The sequence below is a fragment of the Chiloscyllium plagiosum genome, unplaced genomic scaffold (genome assembly GCF_037043375.1).
Source record: "Chiloscyllium plagiosum isolate Xiang-an unplaced genomic scaffold, Cpla_swu_hap1 HiC_scaffold_4, whole genome shotgun sequence".
Taxonomy (NCBI): Eukaryota; Metazoa; Chordata; class Chondrichthyes; order Orectolobiformes; family Hemiscylliidae; genus Chiloscyllium; species Chiloscyllium plagiosum.
Window position 1 is genome coordinate 14,009,312 of NW_028270142.1, and position 25,222 is coordinate 14,034,533.

Below are 25,222 nucleotides of genomic sequence, written 5' to 3' on the forward strand. Positions count from 1 at the left end.
TGCTTTTGACCAGTGGTGAAGAATCATGACTGATGTGTTCAAATAAGGTACAAGAGTTCAAACCCACTGGGTGTCTTGGTTAGATGGAATGTCAGTTGCTTTGACTGGTGCACCCGTGATTTCAGCCCCCAAAGTTAATGCAGATTCCCATACCTGTTAAATGTTTTAAAAACTAATTCAAGGGATATGGACATCACCTCTGGGCCACCCGGACGAACCAACCCAACCACCCTGTAGCACAGCATTTCAACTCCCCCTCCCACTCCACCGAGGATATGCAGGTCATTGGACTCATCCACCGCCAAACCACAACAACCCGACGGTCGGAGGATGAGCGTCTTATCTTCCGACTGGGAACCCTCCAACCACAGGGGATGAACTTGGACTTCACCAGTTTCTTCATCCCCCCTCCCCCCACCTTGTCTCAGCCGGATCCCTCCAGCCCGGCACCGCCTTCCTGACCTGCAGTCTTCTTCTTGACCTCTCCGCCTCCATCCTACTCCGACCTATCACCCTCACCTTGACCTCTTTCCACCTATCACATTTCCAACGCCCCTCCTCCAAGTCCCTCCTCCCTACCTTTTATCTTCTCCTGCTGGACACTCTCTGCTCATTCCTGAAGAAGGGCCTGTGCCCGAAACGTCGAATCTCCTGTTCCCTGGATGCTGCCTGACCTGCTGTGCTGTTCCAGCAATAAAGTTTCAACTTTGATCTCCAGCATCTGCAGACCTCACTTTCTCCTCATATGGACATCACTGGCAAGGTCAGAATATATTGCCCATTGAAAACTGCTCTTAAGATGGTAGGGAATTACTTTCTTGAAGTGCTGCAGCCTGTCGGATGGAAATACTTGCAGGCCTGATAAGGATGAGAGTTCCAGGAGTTTTGCCTCAGTGATGGTGAACAGACTGTGACCCATTTCAAAGTTAGGATGGAATGTGACTCAGAGGGGAGTTAACAGTTGGTGGCATTCCCATGCACTTGTTGCCATTATCATCTCAGGGACAGAAGTCAAATTATCCCTCCAGTTTCCATCAATAGCTTCAGTTGAGGAGACACAACAAAAATACGTTGTGGTAAAAGTACTCCGATGAAAGACCCCATGAAGTTTCATAAATTAAGAAGCGCAAATAATATCAATAATATTTATTCACGCACGGAATGTGGGCAGTGATGTCCAGGCCAGTATTTATTACCCATGATGTAAGCAAAAGAAGATTTTGTAATGAAGTTTAAAATATGGACTAGATATATGTGTTTACCACAATTGCCTCCATATGACAGAAATTGGGCTCATTCTCCTTGGAGCAGTGAAGATGAAGAGATGACCTTATTCAGCTGTTTAAAATTATAAACATTTTTGACAGGGTAAAGAAGGATGTTCTGTTTCCATTAGTTGATGTGTCAGTCACTAAGAGACACAATTTCAAGATTGTCAGCAAGAGGGCTAGGAGTGAGATGATGAGAAACTTCTTTACTCCAGAGAATTGTTAGAATCTTGGAATGGCTGCTTGAGAAAGCAGTGGAGATGGATTCCATACAAAGTTTCAAAACAGAGCTTGATATATATTTGAAAATGCAGAATTTAGAGGGCTACAGAGACACGGCTGAAGAATGGGAATAGTTGGGTAGCTGTCTCTGGAGCCAGTACAGACACAATGGGTCGAATGGCCTCCTTCTAAATGGTAAAATCTATGTTTCTATGTCCGGATAAGTACTGAAGGTCTGACATTTTAATGTGAATGCCTTCACACATCAGAGACAAGGTTAGATGAGTAATTTCACTACAATTTCAAAGCCAACTGACCAGTAAATAAAACACTTTTCCTAACAGGCTGTAAAGGCTATTATCCAATTTAAATGTTTAATTATAAACTGTTGGAACTGTTTTCATGAATCATTACATGAGAAGTCAGACTACTGCTTTGTAACTTCTGCTATCAATATAGCAATTACCCAGATTTACCTGTCACTTATGATTGTGATGCTGAAAACATGAAAGGTTTTAAAATTTGAAGTTAGAATAAAAATGGAAAAATAGAATAAAGGATCATGATATTTATGAGCAATATTTAAACCAATGCCACCTTAAATGCATGTACCACATCATTGCAAGTGTGCTTCCTTATAAAGGAAAGGTCTCTTAATTTCCAAGTACTGAACTGCTATTTTTGAAAACATGGGTTTAAATTGTCTTGCAGAATTAATTTTCTGGGTGTTTGGATGTGGACATTTACCTGGCTGGCAGAAGGTTGGCGACAGTTCCCTGGCAACTCCCCTCGCAATGTCCGATTCCTGGCTTGCAGCTTGTGCAGCTCCATCTGCTGCATCAGCTTTGGCCCTCGCGTGTGCAGTTCTAGATTAAAGAAACCAGAAGTAAACTTCAGCAATATACTGCCAGGATTATTTTATCTCTTACCCCGTACTTCGGGGAGGTGGTGGTGTGGTAATGTCACTGGACCAGTAATGCAGAGTCTCCAGGCTAGAGTTCTGAGGACATGGGTTTTAAAACCCACCAGTTTGAATTTTAAATTCAATAAAATTCTGTATTTAAACAAGTCTCAACAATGACCAGCCTTACCTCATCTGGCCGATACGTGACTCCAGACCCACTGGGCAATTAGGTGTGAACAATTGATAGCTGGTCTAGCCAGCAACATCATGGCCAAATTTTTAAAAGTACTTGGTTTATTGACTTATATGGAATTGTCTAATTGAGTAGGGTTCTCCCTATTGGAGTTCATGCATACCTAAACAAAATGATTTGAACAACAATGTAGCAATGATAATATTTGTCACATGCACAACAAATGGAAGATATTCCTCATTGATTTTACCATTTAACAAGCATTAATTCATCTGTATACAATTTACGTGACATAACTATCAAGTGCATAATCCATCAAACAGTGCATTTTCTCAAATAATTACAATGAGCCCATCCTTCATGCCATCTTGAATAAAGATAAAGGTAAATACCAGTTTCATAAATGTTGTTTTATGGACCAACAAAAGCATTATATGATAATCAATACAAAAAAAGGAACGGCATTACTTAAGATAATTTAATCACTTTTCCTGGAATAGTAATACTTTTATTCAACAAAATATTGCTTTCAACATCTAATAAATTATCTTCAACAAAAGTGGACCTTGATCATGCTACAATTAAATGTTTACAATGGACATATTTTGATTTTAAGTACCAAAATAATGATATTGTGATATAGGAATCCTGTCGAAGTGAAATAAATTCAACTTAAAGTTATTTCTAATGTTTACCTTTGATAATATTTTTAATTGTCAACTAGATTTCTGAAGGAACTATCAATTCCATTAGTTTTCCATTGAAAACTCATCGTCACTGGTTGCTTAATGAACAGGAGCCATAATACAGAAGCAAACACTTGGCCTATGCCCACCATGTTGCCCTTGTTAACATACCTGATTAGCAGAGAGAAAAAAAATCAAGTTGACAAACTGGTGAGTGCTGGAAGGATATTATACCCAGTTTTCCAAAAGGTCATACTCCCAGAGGCATGAAAGGGTAAAAAGCCAGTGCAGTGGCTGCACAGAAAGGGCATCATAACCCCACCATACATTACTTAGCTAATTTGTTTCCATGATTATTCAGAGGACGTGAGCTTCACTGGCCTTGCTCAACCTTCGTGCTGTAATCCATTTGGTGTAGCTACACCCACAATAATGTTAAGGTGGGACTTCCAGTATATTGATCAGTGACAGTGAAGGAAAGGTAATATATTGCCAAGTCATGATGGTAAGTCGTGTCCCTTTTATATGCTGCCCTTGTCCTTCTAGTAGCTGGTTTGGAAGGTATTGTAACCACCTGATGAAGTAGCAGCATTCTGAAAGTTAGTGCTTCCAATTAAACCTGTTGGACTATAACCTGATGTTGTGCGATTTTTAACTTAATCCAGTCTTGTTTCATTTGGACACGGACTGCTTAAGTATGACAGGAATCATGAAAGGCAGCACACATTTTACAATGATCATCAAGCATCTCCCTTCAGACCTTATGATGGAGGGAATGTCATTGATGAAGCAATTAGAACAGGGTGCACAGCGGGTATCTTCACTTGCTCTCTTAGCACTCAGATATTATATGCCTACTCAGAGACACCAAGCATCTCTGCATTGCTTTGCCATCTCATTCAGAACTTGAAATCTCACAGCAGTTGTATCATACTTTGCCGTTTAGCATAGACACAAAGCCAGGCAGTTTGTCGTGGTTGTCAGCAGCGATCAGTCAAGGGGCTTGGACATACCTCTGTTTGGCTCCGTGCTAGGTCAATGCACACCTGCAGCATGTGCCAAAAGCTTATGTGCATACTGCATGTGACTCAACCAAATAGCCATGTCCCAAAGGCCAAAGGGAGTGGTGCTCTGACAAGTCAAAGGGTGATTGTCTTCAGTCTGGGGAATTGCCATAGTCAAGGCAAGGATCCAATCCTCAGTCCATAGTCTGGGACAGGCCAGTCAGCGCCAGGACTCTGTATCACTGCAGTTATTGTTGTTAAGGTGAAGACTGAATGAGAGTGTTGTGTGGGGAAGCTCACGTCTGACGAGGTCAACAAGGGGTGAAAGAAAGAAAGGAACATGAGGGTTTGGAGGCCCCCATTCCCCGCCAGATTATCAGGCTGATCTTGTGAAACGTCACCTGCGTTGTCGTCCATTCTCATCTGACTTGCAAATACGAAAGAGAAATAGTCCTGGGATGTGGTGTCATAGTCAAAGAGCTGGAAAAGCACAGCTGGTCAGGAGGTAGCTGGGAATGTGATAGGTAGATGAAGGTGGGGATGAAAGTGATAGGTTGGAGAGGAGAGTGGAGCAGAACGGGGAAGGAAGATTGACAGGTAGGACCATTCAAGAGGGCACTGCCGAGTTGGAAGGTTGGGACTGGGATCGGGTGGGGGGAGGGGAAAATGGTGAACCTGGTGAAATCCACATTGATCCCGTGTAGTTGGAGGGTCCCAAGGCAGAAGGTGAGGCGTTCTTCCTCCACGCATCATACACAACTAGAGCACTCAAAGAGGGAAAAATAATGATGGCTGCTGAAGAGCTGGGAGAGTAGCAGCTGTCTTCCATGGTGGATGAGGAAGACATTAAGCAAGAGGAATATCACCTTCAGCAGGATAGAGCAAACAATGCTGGGCGCAACAAGCCAGACAGGACTTAACTAACCCTGATTCCAGTAGATGTGGGTTGGGTGAAGTGACTGGTTGAAACTTTATTAATGCTCGAAAGGTAAAAAGCCCCTTTTTATTCCATTTGCCTTTTATTTCTTCACTTTTTCTCTTGTTCAATACAAGTTAAGGTTTTAACAGTTGAGGGCTTTCCAACATGTGATGCTCCCACAGTTGAATGATAATGAGATGTTATGCTATGCCAGGCATTCAGGAAGCACTCCCTCAGACAGAGATCTAACATGGTTTAGCGTTAAAGACAGGTGGCTTGTGGAGCTTGGCTTTTGTAGCTGCAGCCACTATAACAGTCAATCAGAAAGGTGATGACGTAAGACAGCAACACATTTTCGGATGTGGGATTGTATCTGAAATGAACCACCACCTATGTGCTTTCAGAAGAGTTACCCTCCCACTATGTGTACTGTGGAGGGCTACTCATGACTCAGTGGCTGACCTGGTGCACAGCTGGTTCTTAAGTACAGCGCTGTTCTCATTTTTTTAATTCATTCATCAGATGTGGATGTCACTGGCTAGGCCAACATTTACTGTCCATCCCTAATTACCTAGGATTCACGATTCCCAGGAGGTTCTGGCTATGATGAGTACATCTGTTACGGCTGAATGCATGAAAGTGAGAGTGTGGCACTGTACAGGCATGGCATACACATTATGAGTTCAGCAGCCTAAAACTGCATGAGATAAAATGTTAAATCTCACAGAGGGACCCTCCATGAAACTCCAATTTTTGGTACAATTCAGCCCTAATTTCGAGATCTTTTTTGTCAACTTGCACTGTCTTCAAGAGTTTCTGTCGTCTTTTATGTCAAATGGCACTGACCTTTTCACGATGCAATTGGTGCAGTCTCTTAGAAATATTTTTCACAAACATTCTGACAATTACGAACAAACAATTACGGCTTTCGCCAACATTTGAAAGAAATTAAAGTTTTCCTTAGAATACTGCTTCCAGGTCAAACATCAACACTGAATTAATAATGAGGAATCTCAGTTTTGGGACAATAGCTATCGAAGCATATTATCTCTGGAGACTCAGCATAGACGCTTATCACAATTTATTGCAGACTATGGCAACTAAGACTTCACACCAACAATGTAACCAAGAGTCCAGATATATCGTACATTCATGTTTTCCTTAGGAAAATGATTTTAAAAATACACACAGACTGCATGATGAGTTTCCTTTCTCACATACTACTGGTTAATGAACTTCTGGTTCAAACTGTCCACCCAGCAAGAGCTCAAATCTTCACTTATACTACAGGGGTGATATCAACAACTTGGGTGAAATCCTATCATTAAATCAGGTGATATGACATTGTTGTTTGTGGGCAGTCAATGAATCAAGTGACTAGGTAATGCATTTCAGAGATATTGGTTGAGTGAAATATTCAGCAGGGTATCGGAAAAACGGTTCTACTCCTTGAATCATAGAATCCCTACAGTGTGGAAACAGGCCATTCAGCTCATCAAGTCCAAACAGCATCCCACCCAAGCCCGTCCCTCCCTATCCCTGTAACCCTGCATCCCCCATAGCTAACCCTCCCTGCCTGCACATCCCTGGATACAATTTAGCACGGTCAATCCACCGAACCCGCACATCTTTGGATTGTGGGAGGAAACCAGAGCCCCTGGAGGAAACCCATGCAGATGCAGGGAGAATGCAAACACTACGCAGTCCCCTGAGGGTGGAAATAAACCCGGGTTCCTGGTGCCGAGGCAGCAGTGCTAATCACTGAGCTACCGTGTTGCCCGCTTCACAGGATTTCAACTGAAGATGACATTGAGTAGTTCTTGTAAATGACATTTATCCAATAATGCAACTTGCCTTCAGTATATTACTCAAGAGTCTAGTATATGCTTAATTCACAGCATAATGTGAGCCCATGCTGTTTGGATCTATGGAGAGAATAAGTAATAGCCCACTCACTGATGCTCAGTTTGTGTTCGGTTAGGATTACTCAGCTTTTGACCTCCTTGCAACTCTGAGTCAAACATCTCACATTGACATTATCATTGTAGAATATCCCAGTATCAATATCCTGATGGTTACCATTGACCAGAAACTGAAATAGACCAGCCATATGGTCTCTTTGTTCAGCAACACTCCCTAGGACCTTACCATTAAGTTTATAAGTCCTGCTAAGATTTGATTTCCCAAAATGCAGCACCTCACATTTATCTGAATTAAACTCCATCTGCCACTTCTCAGCCCATTGGCCCATGTGGTCCAGATCCTGTTGTAATCTGAGGTAACCCTCTTTGCTGTCCACTACACCTCCAATTTTGGTGTCATCTGCAAACTTACTAACTGTACCTCTTACATTCACATCCAAATCAGTTATGTAAATGACAAAAAGTAGAGGACCCAGCACTCCACTGGTCACAGGCCTCCAGACTGAAAAAAAAACCCTCCACCACCACCCTCTGTCTTCTACCTTTGAGCTAGTTCTGTATCCAAATGCCTAGTTCTCCCTGTATTCCATGAGATCTAACCTTGCTAATCAGTCTCCCATGGGGAACTTGTCGAACGCCTTATTGAAGTCCACATAGATCACATCTATTGCTCTGCCCTTATCAAACCTTTTTGTTACTTCTTCAAAAACCTCAATCAAGTTTGTGAGACATGATTTCCCACGGACATAGCCATGTTGACTATCCCGAATCAGTCCTTGCCTTTCCATAGATGCTGGAGATCAGAGCTGAAAATGTGTTGCTGGAAAAGCACAGCAGGTCAGGCAGCATCCAAGGAGCAAGAGAATCAACGTTTCGGACATGAGCCCTTCTTCAGGAATGAGGAAAGTGTGTCCAGCAGGCTAAGATAAAAGGTAGGGAGGAGGGACTTCGGGGAGGTGCGTTGGAAATGCGATAGGTGGAAGGAGGTCAAGGTGAGGGTGATAGGCCGGAGTGGGGGTGGGCGCGGAGCGGTCAGGAAGAAGATTGCAGGTTAGGAAGGCAGTGCTGAGTTTGAGGGATTTGACTGAGACAAGGTGGGGGGAGGGGAAATGAGGAAACTGGAGAAATCTGAGTTCATCCCTTGTGGTTGGAGGGTTCGTAGGTGGAAGATGAGGCGTTCTTCCTCCAACTGTCGTGTTGCTATGGTCTGGCGATGGAGGAGTCCAAGGACCTGCATGTCCTTGGTGGAGTGGGAGAGGGAATTGAAGCGTTGAGCCATGGGGTGGTTGGGTTGATTGGTCTGGGTGTCCCAGAGGTGTTCTCTGAAACGTTCCGCAAGTAGGCGGCCTGTCTCCCCAATATAGAGGAGGCCACATCGGGTGCAGCGGATGCAATAAATGATGTGTGTGGAGGTGCAGGTGAATTTGTGGCGGATATGGAAGGATCCCTTGGGGCCTTGGCTGAAGAGCTTCTGGGCAGAGGAGATGACATCAGAGGAGATGACCCAGTGACATGACTAACCTGTACGACCACCCCGCCGCTTGCGTCTCCGCCCCCACGCCGATCTCCGTCACCATGCCTAACCCCGCCCCCACGCCGATCTCTGTCACCACGCCTAACCCCGCCCCCATGCCGATCTCCGTCCCTGCCCCAACGCCCAACCCCGCCCACACGCTGACCTCCGTCCCCGCCCCCACGCCCAAACCCGCCCCCACGCCCAGCTCCAGCCCCACACCAGGTCCTAGCTCCCAGCCCTGCCGTGTTTTCACCATCCCTCCAGAACTACCCCTCTCGCTCCCGGATTAATGAATTCAACACACGGCGAGACATCGAACAATTCTTCCGCCGCCTTCGCCTCCGCGCCTACTTCTTCAACCAGGATTCTCGCCCACCCTCTGACGACCCCTTCTCCCACCTCCAACACACCCCATCCACCTGGACACCCCGTGCTGGCCTCTTACCTGCCCTCGATCTCTTCATAGCCAACTGCCACCGCGACATTAACCGCTTCAACTTCTCCACCACCTCTCACCCACTCCAACCTCTCACCCTCGGGAACGTGCAGCCCTCCACTCCCTCCGTTCCAACCCCAACCTCACTATCAAACCAGCAGACAAGGGAGGCGCGGTAGTAGTTTGGCGCACCGACCTTTACACCGCTGAGGCTAAACGCCAGCTCGCGGACACCTCCTCCTACTGCCCCCTTGACCATGACCCCACCTCTCACCACTAAACTATCATCTCCCAGACCATCCATAACCTCATCACCTCAGGAGATCTCCCATCCACCGCCTCCAAACTCATAGTCCCACAACCCCGCAACGCCCGTTTCTACCTCCTGCCCAAAATCCACAAACCTGACTGCCCCAGCCGACCTATTGTCTCAGCCTGCTCCTGCCCCACCGAACCCATCTCTGCATACCTCGACACGGTCATGTCCCCCTTAGTCCAAGAACTCCCCACCTACGTTCGGGACACCACCAACACCCTCCACCTCCTCCATGATTTTTGCTTCCCCGGTCCCCAACGCCTTATCTTCACCATGGACATCCAGTCCCTGTACACCTCCATTCCCCCATCACGAAGGACTCAAAGCTCTCCGCTTCTTCCTTTCCCGCCGTTCCAACCAGTACCCTTCCACTGACACCCTCCTTCGACTGACTGAACTGGTCCTCACCCTGAAAAACTTCTCTTTCCAATCCTCCCACTTCCTCCAAACCAAAGGAGTAGCCATGTGCACCCGCATGGGCCCCAGCTATGCCTGCCTCTTTGTAGGATATGTGGAACAGTCCATCTTCCGCAGCTACACTGGCACCAACCCCCACCTTTTCCTCCGCTACATCGATGACTGTATCGGCGCTGCCTCGTGCTCCCCCGAGGAGGTTGTACAGTTCATCCACTTTACCAACACCTTCCACCCCGACCTCAAATTCACCTGGACCGTCTCTGACTCCTCCCTCCCCTTCCTAGACCTTTCCATTTCTATCTTGGGCGACCGAATCAACACGGACATTTACTATAAAACGACCGACTCCCACAGCTACCTAGACTACACCTCCTCCCATCCTGCCCCCTGTAAAAACGCCATCCCATATTCCCAATTCCTCTGTCTCCGCCGCATCTGCTCCCAGGAGGACCAGTTCCAATACCGTACAACCCAGGTGGCCTCCTTCTTCAAAGACCGCAATTTCCCCCCAGACATGATCGACAATGCCCTCCACCGCATCTCCTCCACTTCCCGCTCCTCTGCCCTTGAGCCCCGCCCCTCCAACCGCCACCAGGACAGAACCCCACTGGTCCTCACCTACCACCCCACCAACCTCCATATACAGCGTATCATCCGCCGTCATTTCCGCCACCTCCAAACGGACCCCACCACCAGGGATATATTTCCCTCCCCTCTCCTATCAGCGTTCCAAACAGACCACTCCCCCCGTGACTCCCTTGTCAGGTCCACACCCCCCCACCAACCCAACCTCCACTCCTGGCACCTTCCCCTGCAACCCCAAGAAATGCAAAACTTACGCCCACACCTCCCCCCTCACTTCCCTCCAAGGCCCCAAGGGATCCTTCCATATCCACCACAAATTCACCTGCACCTCCACACACATCATTTATTGCAGCCACTGCACCCGATGTGGCCTCCTCTATATTGGGGAGACAGGCCGCCTACTTGTGGAACGATTCAGAGAACACCTCTGGGATACCCGGACCAACCAACCCAACCACCCTGTGGCTCAACACTTCAACTCCCCCTCTCACTCCACCAAGGACATGCAGGTCCTCCTCCATCGCCAGACCATAGCAACACGACGGTTGGAGGACAAGCGCCTCATCATCCGCCTAGGAACCCTCCAACCACAAGGGATGAACTCAGATTTCTCCAGTTTCCTCATTTCCCCTCCCCCCACCTTGCCTCAGTCAAATCCCTCGAACCCAGCACCGCCTTCCTAACCTACAATCTTCTTCCTGACCTCTCTGCCCCCACCCCTACTCCGGCCTATCACCCTCACCTTGACCTCCTTCCACCTATTGCATTTCCAACCCCCCTCTCCCAAGTCCCTCCTCCCTACCTTTTATCTTAGCCTGCTGGACATACTTTCCTCATTCCTGAAGAAGGGCTCATGCCCGAAACGTCGATTCTCCTGCTCCCTGGATGCTGCCTGTTGTTTTCCTTATGGCTTAGCAACTTGGCAGCAGAAGAACAGTCAATTTCCACTTATCCCTGCAGGCAAGAAGAGTCTTGCAGCCTGTGATGGAGCCAGACTGACTGAACTCCACAGCCAGCTGCGCTCCAGATAAGTAAATGTACACAGCTCCGACATAAAATACTATGGCCTTCTACAGCAGGACACTGACCACGGCTACAAAAGCTGGAACATCAGCAGCAAGTAGCTTATCTTTTGTCTCTCCAACATCTGGCCACAAGGGGCAAATCAGGAATGCCTTGGAATATTTTTCACTTGCCTGGATGGGTGCAGCTCCAATTACAGTCAAGGAGCTCAACTCCATCCAAAACAAAGCTCTCAACTTGATTAGCCTCCATCTTCAACATTCACCTCTGTCATCCCCAACACACGGTTACTGCAGTGTGTAGCACCTACAAGGTGGACACGTGCCTTCAACAGTACCTTCCGAACCCACCACCTCCACCACCCAGAAGGACAAGGGCAGCAGATGCAGTGAGAACATCACTAGCTGGAGATTCCCCTCCAAGCCACACACCATCCTGGCTTTGAATGATATTGCTGCTCCTCCACTGTCACAGGGTAGAAGTGCTGGAACTCTCTTCCCAGCAACACCGAGGGTGCATCTGCCTCCCAGGAACTGCAGAGGCTCACCACCACCATCCCAGAAGCAATTAAAGAAAGGCAATAAAGGCTGCTGATGCCCGCTTCTCATGAACAAATATAAGAAACACCATTGAGCCAAAGCTGATATTAATTAATGGACTCCGTCTTCAGGGAACTACACTGGTCCTATCACTAACATCTCCTGGGTCGGGAACTTGCTACAGATACTAGGAAATCCTGGTGCAGATAGTGAAATTTTCAGCTCTGATCAAGAGTCATCTGGACTCGAAATGTTAGCTTGCTCTCTCTCCACAAATGCTGCCTGACCCGCTGTTTTCAGTGAGAGCTCAGCCTTCATTTACATGCAGGTGAACAGTCTCAGTGCACAATTGGGCTTTTGAGAAGAAAATTGGGATGAATACTGTTATGGCAGAATTCCAGTGGCTTCCTGCCCTTTTGTCCTTTACCTGTTTCGTGCCACTCAAAATCAGACATGAAAATCCAGGTCTTATTAAATCTTTGAAAAGCATTTTAACAGGACTCCTATTCTTCCCTTCACGTGTGCTCTACCCAAATGCGGGTAATTGCTTCATTGTCTGATGTTTTATCCTGAACCATTGCTTTCCGCCCTCCTGACCAGGGTAAGGAGACAGGCCCCAGGTCTATTTCAGTCAGAACAGGAACTGAACTGCCCACTTAGTGTTAATCTAAACCACACATTACCCATCTGACCGATTCAGCTAACCGACCCCCCATTAGGTTTCCATTACCTCCCAGAATTTAGCAAGATGAGAAAGTGCTTAGGTTTGTGATATGGCCCTGATATAGCTATAGTTAGGCTCTGAAATTTGATCAACTACATATCACACTAAAGCAGTGAAACACTAGGAGAAAACAGCTGCAAGTTATTGTTGCATATTTTTTTATTACATTTCTGAGACATGTTTGAGAATTTTGGGGATACATGTGTTAATCCACTCAGTGTTTGCAAATGTACAGCAATTACCAAGAGGAGCTGGTTCTCCTGCTTTGAGTATCAAAAGTTGAAGTTCTGGAAGTTAAGAAATGAAACGTAGCAGAATTTGTTTGGTTTGTTGTTTAATCGTCTATTCACATTCTAGCAGACTCTGTAGAATAGAGCATAATCTGCATAATATTTCAAATATGCTGCAAAACTCTCGTACTACAGCAGGATCTAGTCAGATGGGTCAATGGGTCGAGGAGTGGCAGATCAGGTTTAAGTTAGATAAATGTGAGGTGCTGCATTTTAGTAAGGCAAATCAGGACAGGGCTTACACACTTCATGCTAAGGCCCTGGGGAGTGTTGCCCAATAAAGAGACCTTGGGGGTGTAGGTTCATAGTTCCTTGAGGTGTGAGTGCCAGGTAGACAGGGTAGTGAGAAAGGCATTTGGTACACTTGCCTTTATTGTTCAGTACATTGACTATACGAGTTGGGACATCACATTATGACAATACAGGACATTAGATTAGATTAGATTACTTACAGTGTGGAAACAGGCCCTTCGGCCCAACAAGTCCACACCGCCCCACCGAAGCGCAACCCACCCATACCCCTACATCTACCCCTTACCTAACACTACGGGCAATTTAGAATGGCCAATTCACCTGACCTGCACATCTTTGGACTGTGGGAGGAAACTGGAGCACCCGGAGGAAACCCACGCAGACAAGGGGAGAATGTGCAAGCTCCACACAGTCAGTCGCCTGAGGCAGGAATTGAACCCAGGTCTCTGGCGCTGTGAGGCAGCAGTGCTAACCACTGTGCCACCGTGCCACCCACATTAGTTAGACTACTATTAGAATACTGTGCTCAATTCTGGTTTGCCTGCTGGAGGAAAGACGTTGTTAAACTTGAAAAGGTTCAGAAAAGATTTACAAGGATGTTGCCAGGGTTGGAGAGTTTGAGCTATAGGGAGAGGCTGAATAGGCTGAGGCTTTTCCTTGGAGCGTTGGAGGCTGAGGAGTGACCTTGTAGAGGTTTATAAAATCACGAGGGACATGGATAGGGTGAATTGCCAAAGTCTTTTTCCCATGTTAGGGGAGTCCAAACTGGAGTGCACAGGTTTAAAATGAAAAAGGAAGGATTTAAAAGGGACCTGCGGGGCAACTTTTTCACACAGAGGGTGGTGCGTGTATGGAACAAGCTGCCAGAGGAAGTGGAAGAGGTGGGTTCAATTGCAACATTTAAAATGCATCTGGATGGTATATGAATAAGAAGTGTTTTGGGGGATATGAGCCAAGTGCTAGATTAATGTAGGATATCTGGTCAGCATGGACGGTTTAGACCGAAGAGTCTGTTTATGTGTTATATAAAAGTCTATGACTCACTAAGCAAACATTGAGGTTCAGGCTCCTCCCCTCCAAAACTATATACAATAACTTTTATTTGTCAATAAACATGCTAGGATGACAAGTATATTATCTGGGAATAATTGGAAATTAAATGACTTGATGAAGTTGAAGCAGTTTCTAAATGCCATCTGGATTCAGAGCTAGAATAAAGGCCACAGACTTTACCTCAACAATGCCTTTAATAATCCAGACAAAAAGTTGTGACGTTCATCGTGATTGTAAAGGAGGAATATTATTGCTAAGTGCAGAATTAAAGTGACATTATTGCCTGAGGGTCTTCAGGCAGGCCACAGCTGACTTCTGTAGATATTCCACTCAGTGCACCACAGCGGCCTGAAAACTTCATCCTGCAGAATTCTGTCACCTGGACTTTTCACTGTGCATTTTTGTATCATGCCCACTGCAATTGTATCAAATTCTCTTGTCCTTTGCTGAAGTTACAGCAACTTGGATTTCTCAGGCTAAGACGCTCTTCATTGGTACATAAATCTGATAAATGTTGACATCAACCAAAGGTTGATCAAAGATTTAATGACAGTCTAAAAGGTTCAGAGGTGGCCAAGTATAGTGAGGACGTTTCAGAGTTCTGGGCCACCATTGCTAAAGGTCCAGCAATAATGGTGGGACAAAGGGGCAGAATTCTAGATCTCTGCTTGATGTACCAGTTTTCCACTGCCAGGTTATTTTCCTAGGAATGGGATGAGGAAGATGGCAAGGATACCTGCCATCCGGTATCCAATTCAGCCGATGGCCTTTTAAGGACTATCGTTGACACGGGAGTTTACTGGAATTTTCTACCCAGCTGTGAAGTCGTCCAGGATGTCCGTAAAGACTCTAACCAATCTTTATAGATGCATCACAGCTCAGTACGGCAACTGCTCTGCCCAGGACTGGAAGGAACTGGAGAGCTGTGAACACAGCCCAATCTATTACGCAAGCCAACCTTGCATCCATTGACTCAATCTATACTTCTCGCTGCCTCTGGAAGACCCCTCCTGCTGCCTCGGGAAGACCCCCTCCCACCCTGGCTATAATCTCTGCAAAACCCCTTCCGCAGAAGATACGAAAGTGGAAACACAAGTACCATCAGATTCAAGTACAGCTTCTTCCTCGCTGTAATTGGACTTCTGAATGGACCTTTAAAATTTCAAATCTAATGCTGATCTCGTTCTTTGTGCAAATTCTCTGCAAACGTAACGTTGTATTCCTCACTCTGTTCTATTACTCTTGTGCACTTTGTATGGTAATATGCCTGTACTCCACACAAAACAAAAAGCTTTTTACTGTACCTAGGTATATGTAAAAATAATAAACCAAATCAAATCAAAGTTCCCAGAGACAAGGAACAGTATAGCTGCCGAGAGGTGGGCACCCAGTGTCAGTACCTGTTGGACTATAACCTGGCGTTGTCTGACTTCTGACCTTGACAGACCGGGTGGGCAGAGTCGAAGAGTGTGGCGCTGGAAAAGCACAGCCGGTCAGACATCACCCGCGGAGCAGGGGAATTGATGTTTTGAGCGTAAGCCCTTCATCAGGAAGAGACAAGCTGAGAAGCTCTACAATTGTAACCAGCAGAGTTTTGAAAACCTACATGCCGTCCTTAATTGGACAGCAAGCTGGTGCTTTGGCCATTATTTGGGGGAATTCAGGGCCAATCACAACTGGGTTATCATTCCCTGCAAAGTGTGGGTTTCTGCCCCTCGATGGAATTCTGTCATCTGTGAGGAAAACCCTACTCGGCCTAATTGAAAGCACGGAGGGGTGCGAATGAGATGGTGAGAATTTTAAACTGTCGTGCATCAGTGCAATGCAGGCATTTAAAACCAAGGCTAGTGTTGATCTGAGTTTGAGAATGTTGATGTGCAATGCTACCACAGTGTCAACAAATCTCCAGGTTTCTAAGGTAACACAACTTGTAATGTGACAAAATTTCAACAAGCAGGGACTGAGCAAGCATTACTGAGGATCAGTATAGGCAGCAGTTGCTGGAAATGGGTCATAACTGGGGAAAAAGCCAACAGATAAGATGGTGAGATGAGCAAGAAGATCCCAATAGAATGATGACATCAGATGGTCAACACAGAAGCCAACAGGAAGGGTAATTACTGATAGGCTGACTGTATTTGAGACCAAAGAAACAGTGGCTGATATTGTTGCCATCTATTAAAGTCAGTTATTTATTTGAACAACAATTACTGACTCCATTTCTCTACAAGTTCAACTATTACGGAGTTGTTGAGATTTAATCAGATAGGTCAATATTAGTGGAACTACCTGAGCATCAGAAGGTATGTTTTTTGAAAAATACCAGGCTGTAATTCTAATGGGAGCATAGCATTTTACTTGGGAGGAAGCTTGAATGAAGACAAGTGAAAGAAAAAGACAAAAAGAACAAAAAAAAATTAACATTTCAAAATGACCTAATACAATCCATAACCCAGGAGAAAGTGACTCCACATTATAATAGCTAGTTTTCAGATCCACAGAGCTTGACTGGCAATTACTCACACTATCATCATGTCATTAAAAGGATACTTAGGAATTACTAGCACAAAAATGTGTGTGGTGGGTTCAGCTATCTAAATAAAACTACATTTCCCCCATTAAATCAATTTTGTTGGTGAGGCAAACAGTGAGGGACCATTTTCACAAAGTTAATGATGGAAGAGAATCATTTGCACAGCAATTTTTGGAGATTTGTTTTTGCCACTTTTCTGCATTCACCTTAAGTTGCTTCACTGTTTTGTGCACTAAAAGTCCTAAGTGACGACACAATTACGCTGATAGAAAAATCTGTCCCTACATCCATCATGAACTCTCAGCCAAGTCAAATTTAATTTGAAGAGGCGAAATCATTATACACAAGGCAATTTGATGCCTGCATTCATTTTTTTGTTTGCTTTCTTTTTGTGTTGAAACTTTACATAAAATATTGGTCAGCAATATTTATTTAATGGTAGTAAATAGAATGGTATAGATACCAATACTTCACAGATATCAGAAATGAAATGAAATGCTAAATCATTCTGAATCAGCTGCAGAATGCTGGGAGGGATAACCCCATATTGGCAATATGTTTTCAATCGCATTGAATACATCAAGACTGACAACTAAGCAGGGTTATCTTGCGTTTTTAAGTGATATACTCCTTCAGACTGGTACAGCAGGAATTTTGACATTTTAAGTAGTCACTGTGCAATGTCGTGAATGCTGATTATCCCTCTTTATAATTCCATGCTTCTAAAATTAGCAAAACCAGAATTAACATTTTGTGTTGATCCCAGACTCTGCAAAATGGTCCATCAAGTTAACACACTGCATACCATTTTCAACTGATTGTATGTACTTCCACATTTGGACTTGAAGACAGGAGTATAAGGGGGTAATATTAAAACAAAAACTCTTTGGCATAGCACTAAGTGGAAAGTGCCACAGACTGCTAACTTCATGGAGGTCTTCAATGCTATTAAATGAAGAAAGTTGAAGTGGCCATGAAGATAGTTTGTGGCATTGCCTTTCTCCAGGAATCAACGTATGTGCTTCATAAGCAAACATGTTCCTCATAGCGGTCATTATTTGGCTCAACCGGTCCATGCCAGTGATAAAAACAGAAAAACTCAACAAGTCTGTGGTAACAGAAACAGAGGTAATATTTTGAGTCACAGAACTGTTATGGTGGAGAAGGGGGTTAATGGACCCATCACGTCTGCAATAGCTCTCCGATGAACTATATGACAATGCTATATTCCTGCCTTGCTCTCATACTCTTGCACATTGCTTCTATTCAAGTAATGATCCAATGCCCTCTTGAATGCCTCAATTACACCCATTTCTGGCACACTTCCAGACAGTGCATCCCAGACCTGATACACTCATGTGATAAAGTTTATTCTCACAGTAGATTGCCCTCTCAATTGTGATTCTTTTAAGAGCGGAACAGTTTATCCCCATTGACTTTATCCAAAGCTCTCTCAATTTTGGGAACCTGTAGGTGATCTGCTCTCAGCCTTCTCCTCTCCAAGCAGAACAACTACAAACTCTCGAACCTCGCCTCCTAACACAAGTTTTCTCATCCCTGGACCAATTCTTGTGAATCACATCTGTACCATCTCCAATGCATTAGCATCCTTCCTATAGTTTGGCACCCAGAACCATACATGATACTTCAGCTGAGGTATATGAATGGTCTTGTATAAGTTCAGTATAACCTCCTTGCTCTTGTACTCTATGCCTCACAGTCTATGCTTTATTAACTGTCCTATCCATTTGTCCTGCCACCTTCAGTCAGCTATGCACACATACACCCAGCTCCCTCTGCTCCTGCACCCCGCTTAAGTATTTAAGTCCCTAATTTATATTGTCTTTATATATTTTTCCTACTCAAGTGCATCACTGCACTTCTCCACATCAAACCTTATCTGCCATATAACTGCTCATGACACGCCTGTATCTATGTTCTTCTGCAGATCTTCACTATCCTCTTCACAGTTTATAATCTTTCCAAGTTTCAGATCATCCTCAAACATTGAAGTTGCATCCAGCATACCAGGTTCTAGAACATTCATTAATCCTGAGGAAGAGCAAGGGTTCCAATACCCTCCCACTACAAATTTCCCTCCAGTCTGAAAAATATCCATTGACCATGGAGTAGCCAATTCTGTATCCACATTACTACTGTCCTCTTATTCCACAAGCTATAAATGTTCTAACAAATCTGCTGTGTGGCACTGTACTTTTTTTCTTCATGGGATGTAGACGTTTCTGGTTGGCCAGCAACTATTGCCAGTTCCTTAGTTACCCTTGAGAAGGTGGTGGTGAGCTGCCTTCTTGAACCGCTGCAGTCCATGTGCTGTCGGTAGATCCACAATGCCCTTAGGGAGGGAATTCCAGGACTTTGACATTACGACACTGAAAGAACAGCAATATATTTCCAAGTCAGGATGGTGAGTGGCTATGAGGGGAATTTCTGGTGGTGGTGTTCCCATGTATCTGCTGCTGTTGTCCTTCTAGATGAAACTGGTTGTGGGTTTGGAGGTTTTTTGGTGAATTTCTACACTGCATCTCGTAGGTACTGTCAGTAGTGGAGGGAATGGATGCTCATATACCTTTTCTAAGTCCAGTAATACACTCATTGGATTTGAATATTGACTGTTTCTCACTCCCCAGATGCTGCCTGACCTGAAGAAGTCGAGTGGCACTTTTGGTTTTATTTCATATTTTCTTCTCATAGCTGTAGTTTTTCACTTTAAAAAACACTGCAGTGCGTGTGCTCCATCACAACCTCCTCCCTTCCTACCACTCCAACTCAGATATTCTTCAGTTGTCTATGTATTGATACAATATGCACTGAAAATACCATAATTCTCAAGGGACCAGGAATTACTTATCATTAATGACCTCTTATCAAGTTACTTTCTACTGATAAACTTGGTCACCAATGAACAAAAAAATGACTTTGTGTTAATGATACTTAAAATATGGTCATTGGCTTCCAGCAAATGCATACAGAAGTTCTGAAGAAGTGACTTTTGACACATACAATTCCACATTTGTTGGTTTTCCTTGTCAAATCAGGTCTGCAATCTTACTCGGTGAACTGCATTTCGAAAATAGCAAACCAAGATCTGCAAGGGCTGTCACCTTTCTCACAACTTCACCAAACATTGAAGATTTAGTTAGTCCACATCAATTCAGTGTTTTAGGATGTTTATTAGTATGCATCTCCCTTCAAAGCAAAATAATCGTATTGGTATCCATTTACAGACCTGAATATTAAAAAGCAAAATCTAATTGAACATGCACATTTTTCCAGTAAGGTCAAACCTGGAAATTATTGAAATAGAGATGGTATTTGTCCAAAATGTTGTTCCATTTGGTTCACATTTTTCCACTGTGAAGAGGACAGTGAAGATCTGCAGAAGGACATAGACACCTGTGTCTATGTGCCACTGGGCGGCACGGTGGCTCAGTGGTTAGCATTGCTGCCTCACAGTGCCAGGGACCCGGGTTCAATTCCTGCCTTGGGCAACTGTCTGTGTAGAGTTTGCACATTCTCCCTGTGTTTGTGTGGGTGTGCTCTGGTTTCCTCCCACAGTCCAAAGATATGCAGGTGAGGTGAATTGGCCATGCTAAATTGCCATAGTGCGTTAGGTGCATCATTCAGAGGGAAATGGGTCTGGGTGGGTTAATCTTCAGAGGGTCGGTGTGGACTTTTTGGACCGAAGGGCCTGTTTTCATACTGTAGGGAATCTAATCTAAACGAACCAATGAAATTTGTAGAAGATTGATGTTTTACAGGTCCTTTCCTGCACTTCTGATGTACCCTGCATGTCTACCTATGTTACAATCCTTTTCCATTCAGCACCCAACATAGAACATAGAACAATACAGCACAGAACAGGCCCTTCGGCCCACGATGTTGTGCCAAACATTTGTCCTAGCTTAAGCACCCATCCATGTACCTATCCAATTGCCGCTTAAAGGTCACCAATGATGCTGACTCTGCCACTCCCACAGGCAGCGCATTCCATGCCCCCACCACTCTCTGGGTAAAGAACCTACCCCTGACATCTCCCCTATACCCTCCACTCTTCACCTTAAATTTATGTCTCCTTGTAACACTCTGTTGTACCCGGGGAAAAAGTCTCTGACTGTCTACTCTATCTATTCCCCTGATCATCTTATAAACCTCTATCAAGTCACCCCTCATCCTTCACCATTCCAATGAGAAAAGGCCTAGCACTCTCAACCTATCCTCGTACGACCTATTCTCCATTCCAGGCAACATGCTGGTAAATCTCCTCTGCACCCTCTCCAAAGCTCCCACATCTTTCCTAAAGTGAGGCGACCAGAACTGCACACAGTACTCCAAATGTGGCCTTACCAAGATCCTATACAGCTGCAACATCACCTCACGACTCTTGAATTCAATCCATCTGCTAATGAACGCGAATACACCCATAGGCCTTCTTACAAGCTCTATCCACCTGAGTGGCAACCTTCAAAGATCTATGAACATAGACCCCAAGATCCCTCTGCTCCTCCACCTTACTGAGAACCCTACCGTTAACCCTGTATTCCGCATTCTTATTTGTCCTTCCAAAAAGGACAACCTCACACTTGACAGGGTTGAACTCCATCTGCCACTCCTCAGCCCAAGAGGATAGTAACCACAGTGATCAGTATAACAGCTATTAAACAGTCCCAAACCAGCACCATTCACTCTTCATATCACAGCAGCCTGATCTGTTCTGCCACCAAACAACTACCATTTCAACACTGTGTTTTGTGTATTTTAGTAAACACAGACTTGCAAACTCAAGGGGCTAATTTTGACAAAAGGAAAGTTCATTTCTCACGCAATTGAAAATTCAACTCGCATGGTGGAACATTCACATAACGGCCCGAATTCTGCCGACCAGCCAATCATGTGCCATTGGAGATGGGAGGTGTGCGTGTGGATCCTACAGAATCCCCATCGATTCCAGATGGTAGTGATTCTGGGTTTGGAAGGTGCGATCCAAGGAGCCTCGGTGAATTTCTATAGAGCATTTTTCAAATTGTACACTCATTTAAATCAGCTGCTTCTGAGGGTTCTGATGAAATTAAGTACAAGAGTTACTCAGCAAGAGTTGGACAGTCAAGTACTTAGTCTAACTCCTGAGCAAACATTAAACTGATCTCACACACACACACACACCTCCCCAGAGGCCCCATGCCCCCATCCCTGCTGCACCAAGCCGAACTCCCCTTTCCACCCACTTGACAGACCTGGCATCAGCCCTCACCCAGGACAACACACACTTCTACCAGCTCAATGCCACCCCCATTGGACCTTAACCTGACATCTCACCTCAACTGCCAGATTTAAGATGAACACCCTAGTGGAGACCCGATGGGCCTTTTCTGTGCTGTATGACTCTATGGCTATGATTCCCAATAATACCTGACCTGAGCTGATTCATACTTCCACCTACAGCCATTGGACCAGGCCTGAATCAGTTCCCCCCTCCCCCCACCACCCCTCACCACCTCTCCAGGTGCTACCCTGGATCCCTGGCAGAAACCTTCCCACATGCAACTGTCTGCCGCTCTCCCTTGAACGACCAACGGCCACCTGAGGCCTGTGACAGAAAAGCCAAGTTAGCTGCTCAGCTCCAAAAATGGGCAATCTGTCCAAGAGTGCTAATTCAGCACCAAACGAATGTACAAAAATGTTGTACAAGAAATGATTAGTTGGACCATTGAGTCTTGCTCAAATAACAGAAGAGGCATTATCATCACAATACAAATAAGCCATATCCACCCAAACCTGTTAATCACCTGTGTAAGGCAACAAAACACAAAAACTCAAGGGTTAGGAATGGGGGTCGGGGGTGTACGGGATGGAGATCAAGAAAATTCCTTTCAGTATTCTTTAAGTGAACTAACAAAGGCACTGAACTGACCCTGACTTACATTTCAGGATATTTCCTTTTTAATATGGTCTCCCTAATCTATTTGAAATAATTCCTGCACTTAAAACGTACTTTCATCATTTTAAGGATGATTAGGGATAGTCAACATGGCTTTGTGCATGGGAAATCATGTCACACAAACTTGATTGAGTTTTTTGAAGAAGTAACAAAGAGGATTGATGAGGGCAGAGTGGTAGACATGATCTATATGGACCTCAGTAAGGTGTTCGGCAAGATTCCCCATGGGAGACTGATTAGCAAGGTTAGATCTCATGGAATACAGGGAGAACTAGCCATTTGGATACAGAACTGGTTCAAAGGTAGAAGACAGAGGGTGGTGATAGAGGATTGTTTCTCAGACTGGAGGCCTGTGCCCAGTGGAGTGCCACAAGGATCTGTGCTGGGTCCACTACTTTTCGTCATTTATATAAATGATTTGGATGTGAGCATAAGAGGTACAGTTAGCAAGTTTGCAGATGACACCAAAATTGGAGGTGTAGTGGACAGTGAAGAAGGTTATGGGATCTTGATCAGATGGCCCATGGGCTGAGAAGTGGCAGATGGAATTTAATTCAGATAAATGTGAGGTGCAGCATTTTGGGAAAGCAAATCTTAGCAGGACTTATACACTTAATGGTAATGTCCTAGGGAGTGTTGCTGAACAAAGAGACCTTGGAGTGCAGGTTCATAGCTGCTTGAAAGTGGAATCGCAGGTAGATAGGATGGTGAAGGCGGCGTTTGGTATGCTTTCCTTTATTGGTTAGAATACTGAGTACAGGAGTTGGGAGGTCATGTTGCAGCTGTACAGGACATTGGTTAGGCCACTTTTGGAATATTGCATGCAGTTCTGGTCTCCTTCCTATCGGAGGGATGTTGTGAAACTTGAAAGGGTTCAGAAATGATTTACAAGGGTGTGGTCAGGGTTGGAGGATTTGAGCTATAGGGAGAGGTTCAATAGGCTAGGGTTGTTTTCCCTGGAGCATCAGAGGCCGAGAGCTGACCTTATAGAGGTTTATAAAATCATGAGGGGCATGGATAGGATAAATAGTCAAGGTCTTTTCCCGGAGATGAGGGTGTCCAGAGCGAGAGGCCAGAGGTGTAGGGTGAGCGGGGAAAGATATGAAAGAGACCTAAGGAGCAGCCTTTTCACGCAGAGGATTCTGCATGTGTGAAATGAGCTGCCAGAGGAAGTGGTGGAGCTGGTATAATTGGAACGTTTAAAAGGCATCTGGATGGGTATATGAATAGGAAGGGTTTGGAGGGATATGAGCTGGGTGCTGGCAGCTAGGACTAGATTGTGTTGGGATAGCTGATCAGCATGGATGAGTTGGACTGTTTCCATGCTGTACATCTCTATGATTACATTAACAATCTCAATAAAACTGTCAGCACCTACACTATTGTACATTATATATGCCCAGATCTTTCAAGTATTTAGTCATTATCACTTCTGTGCTGTTGAGGATGTAATTGTTTGGAGTTTCAATATTGCTCTTCACTTGGACAGAGTAATATGATAACACATTGTGACTGTTTCATCCACCTGTTGTCTCCATAAAATGATCATACAGGCAAATAATTAGACATAAGTTGGCTTTGTAAGACAGAAAAATATCGTTAAACATTCTGTGCATAAAAAAGAGAAAGGAAAAATAATAAACTAGTAATACAAATTTATTGCATTAAATAATTGAAATAAAAGGTTAAAATACATAATATATGCAACTACATAGCATTGACTGGTGAACTAAGTAACCTTTGCTAAGAATCCATTCATCTATGTTTAATAAAACTGATCAAAGCAATCACATGCAGTAGGCAGGCTATTATACAACTAGTGAAGAGTATTCTCATGTTGGCTGAAATGGCTATTGTTGAATCCAAAACAATAATAGAATTACTCTTTACAGGTGATAATTTCACATTGAAAACCAACCATTGTTCATAGACAATGAAATAGGAGTAATCTCTATGGCAACCATCTGCAATGCATAATACTTGAAAGTGAGTAGGCAAATCACTTCCCAGTGGAAACACTTTGTTCAGCTACCTACCTACATGCTGTGGTACAAAAATGGAATTACAAACTTTGATGTTGTGTGATTTTTAACTTTGTTTTATCAGCTTCCTTGGTGCATTTCCTGGTGTCCAGGGACTCTGACACCCCATGTAACAATTAAATTCACAATTCCACTGAATTGCAAGTATCTTAAGTGGCTGATATTAAGAGATGTGGATTTAACTCAAAGAAAAACCTTGCACAGACCTTCTGGGATAGAAACCTCCCAAAAATCTATAATAAACCTAAAAATTAGAAATACATACATAAAAATAATTGAGCTAATTATTGGGACAAAATATCAGGAGTTGAGTGTGTGAGGTTCTTTAGTTGGAGCAAATATCATATTGGAAAACTTGCTGCTCTTTCTGATCTTCACCTTGAACAAATAGATGACAAAATATGGAGCTCTTTAGTTATATT

General features: G+C 44.5%; 1 protein-coding gene across 2 annotated transcripts in view; it reads right to left on the reverse strand.

The window, feature by feature from the left end:
- jph1b (junctophilin 1b) overlaps nt 1-25,222 on the reverse strand; it is a 120,249-nt gene that overhangs the window by 44,300 nt on the left and 50,727 nt on the right. For both annotated transcript variants that reach the window (XM_043689158.2, XM_043689157.2), the window contains exon 3: nt 2,238-2,356. In XM_043689158.2, coding sequence (XP_043545093.2) covers nt 2,238-2,356 — 119 coding nt within the window. The remainder of the gene's footprint in view (nt 1-2,237; nt 2,357-25,222) is intronic.